The 9,802-nt window shown below is 44.8% G+C and overlaps 1 protein-coding gene across 1 annotated transcript in view; it reads left to right on the forward strand.

Annotated features, from left to right (window-relative positions):
- The first annotated feature begins 1,791 nt into the window (after window positions 1-1,791).
- The window catches only part of si:ch211-168d23.3 (BRD4-interacting chromatin-remodeling complex-associated protein), a 62,152-nt gene continuing 54,141 nt past the window's right edge, over window positions 1,792-9,802 (forward strand). The window contains exons 1-6 of the mRNA XM_032511084.1: window positions 1,792-2,008; window positions 5,030-5,225; window positions 6,378-6,423; window positions 6,628-6,670; window positions 6,879-6,944; window positions 7,122-8,660. Of these exons, the coding sequence (XP_032366975.1) occupies window positions 6,383-6,423; window positions 6,628-6,670; window positions 6,879-6,944; window positions 7,122-8,660 (1,689 nt within the window). The 5' untranslated portion in view covers window positions 1,792-2,008; window positions 5,030-5,225; window positions 6,378-6,382. The remainder of the gene's footprint in view (window positions 2,009-5,029; window positions 5,226-6,377; window positions 6,424-6,627; window positions 6,671-6,878; window positions 6,945-7,121; window positions 8,661-9,802) is intronic.

Below are 9,802 nucleotides of genomic sequence, written 5' to 3' on the forward strand. Positions count from 1 at the left end.
TATTATCCTGATCCATGTAATAACTGGCTTTCAATAATAAACATCTGCCTGCCTCTATGGGAATTTAACATAGGGGTGTATAATATTTTTATTTACGATACAATATTCATCGACAAAGAAAATTGGTGTCCTTAAAATCAGGTTTTTTTATTCCTCTTTTTAGCCAACTTAAGCAGAGGTCCTTAGACTCGTGAGCAGCATTGCATGGTGACATTTTGCTGTCAAGTAAAGTGAACCTGATTTCCCCCTTTTTCACTCAAATAGGGTATCAATATACAGTCTCCTAGTCTGGAAATAGATTTTTATAAAAATTCAATTCAATTTTATTTCTAGTATCAATTCATAACAAGTTATTTTGAGACACTTCCCAGAGAGAGTGGGTCTAGTCCCACGGTCTATAATTTACAAGGACCCAACAGTTCTAGTAGTTTCCTCCAGAGCAAGCAACAGTGTGACAGTGGCAGAAACCTGGGACAGACCCAGGCTCTTGGTAGGCGGCGTCTGATGACCGGTTGGGATTGATATGAATAGTGGCAAAAACAGTCACAATAAAAGATAATAGTGATTAGAAATACTAGTTTGTAGCGGTTCGTTACTGGGCACAGCAGAGCGTAGCAGGGCGTAGCAGGACGTGTAGCAGGGCGTAGCAGGACGTGTAGCAGGACCATGGTGACAGCTGCTACCATGATTTTGGAGCCTCGCTGATCCAAGGAAACATGCTGGGGGAAAAGAACATAAGGACTCCGGGGAGTGACTCCCCAGAGCTAGGTTAGTAACACGCATTTCTGGGACATGGATGCACATAAATGGAAAGATAAAGGAGAGAGGAGCTCAGTCCCCCAGCAGTCTTAAACTGTATACAGCAGAACTAAGAGAGACAGGGTAAAGAGAGGAGCCTGGCCGGGCTGTCCTGCCCTGCGTCTCTCTAGTTTTATTATATTATTGATTATATGGTAAATTAATCTGATGACTTTGACGAGAAGCCGAGAAGAGAAGGGGTGTCGTGTCTGCGGTTATACACCCTCCCCGCTGCCACTCCTCACTCCCTAACTAGAAGCTTCATCAGAGAGGAGAGTTGTAAGTTTACTCTTAAATGTGGTGACTGTGTCTGGAACCATCTGGAAACCATATTTAGCCTGTTAGTTTCCCGGGCTTTCCAAAAACATAAGCCTTTTAGGAATAAGATTAGAAAAACAATTTTCTTGGTGTCTTGTTTTATCTACTTTGTCTCTTTTCCCTTTTATTGTTTTCTTCCTCATTTCGGTCTTTCCTGTCTTTTTGTCTTTCTGATTCTCAAATTTGACTGTAGAAAACTGCCAGGCTACTAAGAATGTTTATTATGGGAATACAATTTCAAAACTCCTATTTGTTTCTTTTCTTGTTGCCCCCCTCCCCTGATTGTTTCCCCTTTATTTCTGTCTTTTTTCAAGCCTTTTTCTTCCCTCTTCTTTAGTGGTATATAGAAAAGTAGCACTGAGGATTATAATATGCTTTGCAGTTTTTTTTCATGGTAATTTCCTCTTTTTGGCACAATGTTGTATATTAGCGCGTCTCTAAATATTGATTTTAACAACTCTCCCTAGTATTAACAGTTCTTTGGACTCAAGGGATTGAACATTAAAAAAAAAATCCATAAGATGCAGGGAAAGGAAAACCTGTGTAGCGGGGGGATTGACAGAGCGGGGACACTGAAAGTGTCTGCCGCCTGACGGAGCGCCGGAGGCGGCCAGTCTCCTCTCCTGCAGCCGTGCCTCCTCGCCTCCTCTCGGGTGGATTTGCTTTTTTTTTTTTCTCTCCACCTTTGTGTTGTGATCTACTCTCCTAGTCTCTGTTTCTCACACACCCACCCCGGTACCACCCTCCTCCACCTCCCCCCCCCGCTCCTCCTCCTCCTCCTCCATCCCACCCTACTCACCACCCCTCTCCTCCTTTTAGCATCTGAAAAGACCACTGAGTGAGAATCGATGGCGCAGAGGCCCGCTTGACAGGACAATAACCACAAGAAGGGGTGAGTTGTTTTTTTTTCTCCCCTCCTCTTGGTTGTTTTTTTTTTTTGGAATTGCGGAATTACTCTAATGGCACAACGTGATGGGAATCGCTCGGGGGCTGGCAGCGTGGAGATGATATTAAACACAAGGCATCTTTTGTCACCGCGATATGATTTACAGCAGGCGTCAGCTGCGCGGTCCCACTCAGGGGACGGAAGGAGAAAAGAATATTAAAAAAAACACAACAACAAGGAGCGAAACAGCGGCATCGCATCCTGCATCGTTCGGGACATTCATTCCTTTCACATGAACACACATTCACCTTACGTAACCTACAGACGCATCAGCGGACCCTGGTCCCTGCTAGTGCACTTGCCGCTGCAGGTTTAGATGAGGGCTTGGGTGCCTGGATTTCATTGGGCGATGCGGTACCTCGAGGGTGTTAATGCGGTTGTCGTGTTGTAAACAATTTTTTTTTTTTAATTGTGAGGGGGGGGGGGGGGTTGTCTTGTTATTTTAAGGGTTCTCCCCTGGAAATGGAGCGCGAGACGGTGAGTAATGTTCTAATTGGCTTGAACTATGCCGAGCTTTTCCACATTTGCTGCTGCTGCTTTCTCTCGTTTACCCCCCCCTCAGCCATGAGGACAGGACAAGTCCCATCCAAGACGCAGGGGGGGGGCGTCTATTTACAGCCGAGGCGTTCGCATCTCACGTCTGCAATAGATAGCCACAACAATAGCTCCCATAGTCCTCATCCGCGGCATGTCAGCATTAATCGATGGGCCTACAATATGACACGATTATTGGTAAACGATACCCCCCCCCCCTTCCTCCCTCCTCCCTCCATCCTAAGTGTCTGATCACCAGAGATGGCAAAAGTACTCACTTTCTGTACTTAAGTAGAAGTACAGATACTTGTGTTAAAAAATACTCCGGTAAAAGTGGAAGTACTGATTAAACTTCTTTACTCAAGTAAAAGTAACAAAGTACAGGCTTGGAAATTTACTTAAAGTATAAAAGTAAAAGTAGCCTTGCGAAAGCTACCTGGAGCACACAAATGTTACTAGAGAGACGCTGAGGAACTTCAGTGGACATGGAGGACACGTCTTTATATGGCAATGACTACATTTTAAATGGATGTCTGCCAATAGGCCTAAAACATCACATATATGATTAGTATGACAGAGACTGGGACTCCAGGTTAATAAAATTCTGACTTTTGGCAAGATTGAATTCAGTTGTGATTCTGTGAGATTCACAGATCCATTTTCTATTTTTAATCTTTCCCCCTAACATAAAAATGAATCACATATGTGTGCCAAATATGGCTTCTGGAAATAAAATAAAGGATTAAAATATGAATGACTAAACAGACATTAATGAAGAAGTTCCCCAGCACATTGGCCAGGAGTCCTTCTTGATGCCTACTGTCTCAAACATGTCTCTCAGATAAGGCGGAGGATGATGGGAATGTCTTGGTGTTTTCTTCATTTTCAATCATGTCGCCCTCATACTACTATGTGCTAACGTTAACACAATCCATACTACTATGTGCTAACGTTAACACCATCAAGCCTCAATGATTTGCTGTGAATTAATGCAGAATGCCGAATCTGTTGAGTTGTCTTAGTCGTGCGTCAAATGCAACGTACAGTAGATATATTCCCATCCATTTAGATTGAATATGGTATTGATGACGTAAACAATAATAAGGATAACTCCAGTGAAATTATGTGAAAGTTGAGGACTAGATGAGGATTGGATTAAAGCTGATTCTGGTTTCCAACTTCACCCCAGGTGTGTCTGTTAAAACAGACGGATACAACTTCTGTCTAGCTAAGTTTCCATCCACTTGTCAATTGAATTACTTATCTGAAGTTCGGTCAAAAAAAACACCTCATGCGAATAAGCGGGTGAACTGTTGATTAAATCACGTGCACCCAGTAACAGGTGAAGAACACACACAGACCACTAGCAACGTGAGACCCCAGAACCACTAGCTAACAGGTGAAAACACACCAGAACCACTAGCTAACAGTGAAGAACCCACCAACCACTAGCTAACAGGTGAAGACCACACCAGAACCACTAGCTAACAGGTGAAGACCCACACCAGAACCACTAGCTAACAGGTGAAGAACACCAGAACCACTAGCTAAACAGATGAAAAGAACAACACCAGAACACCATAGCTAACGTGAAGAACACACCAGAACCACAAGCAACAGGTGAAGACCACACCAGAACCACAAGCTAACAGGTGAGACCACACCAGAACCACTAGCTAACGTGAAGAACACACCAAAACCACTAGCTAACAGGTGAAGAACAACCAGAACCACTAGCAAACAGGTGAAGACCACACCAGAACCACTAGCTAACAGGTGAAGAACACCCAGCACCAAACTAACAGGTGAAGAACACACCAGAACCACTAGCTAACAGGTGAAGAACACCACCAGAACCACTAGCTAACTTACTTTAAATGTGAAGAACTATAGACCAACAACAGGCTTAATGAACTGACAACATGAGTTATACGACTTACAGTCTCAAAGACTCTCACACAATCTCAGCTGTTATCCTCTGGACAGCTTGTCCCCTTTCATTCTCTCACTTTTTTCTCGTGTAGCGCGCGCACCCGCTCGCGGTGTGTGGCGCGTGTCCGCGCTATTTTCCGACATAACCTCTTGTACTAAACGAAAGTAACGAGCCAATTTTAAAATGTAAGGAGTAGAAAGTACCGATATTTGTGTTAAAATGTAAGAGTAGAAGTAAAAGTTGCCACAAAAATAAATAGTAAAGTAAAGTAAAAATATCAGAAAAATCTACTTGAGTACAGTAACGAAGTACTTGTACTTCGTTACTTCCCATCTCTGCTGATCACACTGCCCAGACAGCCAAAGCTGATGAGAAACTGATGAATCATGTATTGATCTTGTGTCTCTCGCCGCTCAGATGAGGATGCGTTTAGGCTGATGGGAACCTCGGGTGACCTGACAGCATATGCTGGTGTTTATTTGTGCCCCCCCCCCTTCCAGCCTCTCCACCGGCTTCCCCGTACCGTGAACACGCAACGAAGCGATGCCCCAGCAGCAGAGGGAGGACCCGTCTCCGACCCGCCGCCTCGGCCTGGCATCGCGCCGCCTCCAGACACTGAAGCCCGGCCACGACTTCCCATGAGGCCACCACTAGAACTCAGCTCGACCACTCTGTATGGGGCCTCTCACATATGAAGTAGGTCCGTGTTGGGGTCTGTCTCCTTCTGGCGAGTGGATACATGAATGACACTCATGATTAAAGAGAGTATAACTCAGGGATGTTGGCCAATGGTTTCATCATGTTATCTTTAAAATGTTCCATCCAGTGATTCCTATCCTCTGGTTTGGGACCCACACGCTGAAAGGGTTGTCTGATATTTCTGCAAAATTATCTATATACTTTTAAGATATTGTTCTTGCGAAATACTGATTCCCCTCTGCAGGCATTCAACTTAAACAATCCAAGAGAAAGAGAATCACTCTTTGGTTGAACTTATCTAACTTCTGTGATAAGGGGTCACAGGTGAAAAAGGCTGGAGACCACTGGTCTGGGCATCAGTTAATACCAAAGCTACTGTTCGTTTGTTTCTTTGACAATCAATCATATAAGCCATTTATCAAGCAAAAAATTTTAATACGTCTCAGCTGATTTTCCACTCTTTTTTTGTATCATTGTAACTGGATTTTTTTCTGGATTTTGGACTGTTGGTTGGACTCAAAAGAGCAATGTGGGCTCTGGGAACATGTGACATTTAAGATGTCCATGCACCAGGTCCTTCAAAAACGGTTTATGGTGCTTTACAGGATATGAATTAAACTGAAAGGCTAAAAGTAAAATACATAAAGTGTAAAACCATACATTACACATACATTAATAAGGAACAAATGAGTTGCTTCAAGAGCCTGGGTCTGTCCCAGGTTTCTGCCTAAAAGGAAGTTTTCCCTCACCACTGTCACACTCTGGAGGAAACTACTAGAACTGTTGGGTCCTTGTAAATTATAGAGTGGTCTAGACATGCTCTATCTGTAAAGTGTCTTGAGATAACTCTTGTTATGAATTGAAACTATTAATAAAATAAAATAGAATTGAAGAGAAGCCAAAGCATGGCAGATGTGTACTGTGGAGGGCCACTAGGAACTTGTTTAGCAAAGAGGATCTCATATTCAGAAAGTTGTCAATGGACCTTTTCAAAAATTAAAACTCCTACATAAAAAATAATTTTGATATAGAAAATTCTCAATAGTTGCGCTTTGCCATATTAACAGTAAAAATGTGTGTAATTTATTGGTTTCTCCAAATGATCCTTCAATAGTAATAATAACATAAATGCATTTGTCTTTGTCCTAGTTGACATGGAGGATGAAGATGGGACTTGTCTACTTGATGTTTTGTGGTGAGTGTCTGACTCTTATTAGGATCCAACACAATGAACAGTGTCTGTAGAGGATCAAGAGTAATTAGTATTATATACAGGGACAGGGTTGTGTCATATATGATTTAATGTCCTCTTAAACATTGTTGCCATGTGCAATTTCTTGATTTGCATTAAGTATTCAAAAAGCATATTTTAATTTGTGGTTTCTCTTTGTCTTTACAGTGACCCCCAAGCCCTGAATGACTTCCTTCATGGGACTAATGAGGTAATAAAAGAGTCTACAACAGAGAGGGACTCAAATAATAAAAAATAAAATATGATAAATTTGAGATGGGGATATTTCTTGGCACATTGTAGTGTGAGATGTGTGGAGGGGGGCTGACAGTGTGAATGAGAGGTGTAATGTAATACTGCGTTCATTTCTCACCAAGCGAGCCCAACCTAAAAATCGCCTGATTTCAACCTCCCCCCAGCTGCAGACTGAAGACCTGCTCATTAGCTCCTCCTCTGGGGAGGCCTCCCTCTTCGCAGATGCCCCGGTGAGTGTCTGGATCCACAGCCAGCAGCATCACCAGGGCTTTCTCCAGAAGATTTTTTTTTCCTTCTGTGCCTGAAACAGCTTCCCCGTTAACTTCTGCTAATCTCAAGTCTGTCTTTCCACTCTCTTCTCTCTCCTCTGTGCTGTTGTCTGCACCTCTCCCTGTTTCCTCCTCCAGAGCCCCGTCTCTCTGCTGGGAGACGGCAGTGGTTCCCCAGACACACCTCCACCTGGGTGTGTGGATCTGTCCTTCCTGGAGGAGGCCCTCCTGTCATCGCCGGAGGGTGGAGAAGACCCACAGTTGGTGCAGGCTGGGACACCTGTGGAGGCTGGATTTGAGGCAAGGAAAGGAAAGGAGGAGGAAGAGGAGGAAGCGGAGGAGGCAGAGGTGGCATGTGATATCCTCCAGCAGAGCCTGCAAGAGGCTGAGATCACAGAGCAGACCATGGCTCTGGAGGCAGGTCTGGCCCAGCCTGGGGACAGCCTGTCCCTGTACTCGCCTGCCCCTCTCCTCTCTTCCCCCATTGTACCATACATGCCCAAGTCTGTGACCTTGCCCATCAGAGACACACAGGCAGCAGTGGAGCCTCCCCAGCCCTCCCTCCTGGCTGTTGGGCCAGGCTGCCCTTCTCTAAAACCTGCTGCCCCTCCTCAGCTGATGGGGCTCCTGCCTGGAAACGTGTTCCCTGCTGCTTCTCCAGAGACCTCCTTTTCTGTGAGTCCTGCCCAGGCAACCAGTATGGTTATCCATCACAAGGCTGTTCCCAGTGTGACCAGTCGTCCTCTTATCACCCCAACCCTGAGAACAGCAGTGGCGACGGCACCGGGCATCATCCTGCAGCGTGCCCCTCTTCACATCCAACCCAAGCTGCCTTTCAACATTCAGCCCAGGCTAGTCCAAATTAGCCCCAAGCCTTCTGGGCAAAAACCCACTCCAGGTCTTACGTTTGTCCCTGGGACTGCCTCACCAAATATTTTACTGTCCCAACCTCCAGGCCAGAAGCCTGCTGCTCCGCCGCCACAGCCAGCCATGCAGCAGCTCCCCAAACCGGTCAGCCTGCAGCTGGTCAACCAGGGCGGCTTCGTGCTCCAGCCTCAGGGACTCTTCCAGGGCCAAAACCAGTTCCTTCTTCCAGGCCAGTCCCCTGTAACCATCTCCCAGCCTGCTGGCGCAGCTCGACCGCTCCTGAACCCCAGTCATCGTGGCCCGTTGCTCCACGCCGTGAACCCCTCCACTGGGCAGCTCGTAGAAGGCTCTCAGATCCTGACTGTGCCCCAAAGACAGCTCAACTTCAGCCCCGTCTTCACCACCTCTTCAGGGCAGCTAGCGCTCCGCCAGGCCACCATGCTGTCAGGACCTTTGCAGCTACAGTCAGCAACCCCTACCGTCTTCCAGATGCCAGCACAGCTGGCTGGAACCTACACTCCAGGAGGACAGGGGCAGCGCACCACCCTGGTCCACAGTCCCGCTCTTGGAAACCACATTACGCTGATTAACAGTTCAGGGGTGCTTCCCCCAGATCTCACTTCCATCTCGATCGTGAACGGCCCCTCAGTAGTTCAGGGCCTGCCCTTTGCTGCCCAGGCCCCGGCTGCTCACACCGGAGGGACAGAAGGACAGCTGAGTCTCCAGCAGGCCTCTGTGGTGCTGATGCCAGAAAGAGCCATGCAAGAGGAGAGGACCGGCTCAGAGGAGCCCTTCCACCAACTCCCACAGGTGAGCTGCCACATCTGTCTCAAGTATTTGCAATCAAATCTTCTATCATGTTTTATATTATTTTACTCATCAGAGGGAGTACTGCTCAGCCTGTGAAAACAGGTATAGTGTAGAGTGTCTGTGGCAGCAATCCAAAATCTGAGAAAAGTGAAAATCCAAAATCTGAGAAACCATCTTAGCTCGGGCTTGAAGAAAAACTCTTAACAGAAAGTCTGTGTTACAAACTGGGAATGTAGTGTTTGAAAGAATGAGGCTTTTAAAGCTGAGAAAAGGTTTATCAAAATAGATATTTTGTATTCTGAGAAATGTAGGATCCTACAGCTTACATGGAACTGAAAGTCAGGGCATCTCTGCCTTTGCAGCTTTGAATTTGACTGTTGTTTTTTTTAAAATCTTCCTCTCCTTTATACTAAAATCGCTGGAGTTCCCCTGTAAAATTCGTCTGCACCTAAATTCCATTAAAACATAATGATGATGTAACGTTAACAAAAAAGGCTTGATGTTCACTATGAGGGACTACACAAGGGATTTTTATACTCGGATGTCTGCCAAAACTGTATAACATGCCTTTGCAAATGGTCAGAAACATGTTAAATATACTGGATTTGTTGTTAAATTGCTAAAACTTAATAAACATACTGGTATCGGAATCAGAATCAGCTTTATTTGCCATGTATGAGGACACATACGAGGAATTCTGCTTTGGATCGTATTGCGCACAATGTACTTACACATACAAAACAAACCACAAAGCAAACAACATATACACACAAATATATACACACTATAAACAGAAACAATATAGACAGGTTGAGGCATCAGTGCAATGAAAAGTGCAAAGTATGCAGGAGTTAATTATAATTATGATAGTTATAGTTATTATGATAGTTGTTAGATAATTATTTTTTAATTATGGAGCATAGTGCAAAGGGTGTTGGAATAAATAATATTATGTTATTATGAAAGTATTATATTTCAATATGAACAGTATGAACAGCTCTGAAATAGAGAATGATGAATAAATAATAAGTGGACCCAGTAAACAGGTGCTGGTTAGAGACAGTGTTGCTGGGTTATTGCACAGAATTGAACCTGACACTATGGGTCAGAAATCAGCTGTTCATCAGAGTGATGGCTTGTGG

Source organism: Etheostoma spectabile, unplaced genomic scaffold, assembly GCF_008692095.1.
Source record: "Etheostoma spectabile isolate EspeVRDwgs_2016 unplaced genomic scaffold, UIUC_Espe_1.0 scaffold314, whole genome shotgun sequence".
NCBI classification, from domain to species: domain Eukaryota; kingdom Metazoa; phylum Chordata; class Actinopteri; order Perciformes; family Percidae; genus Etheostoma; species Etheostoma spectabile.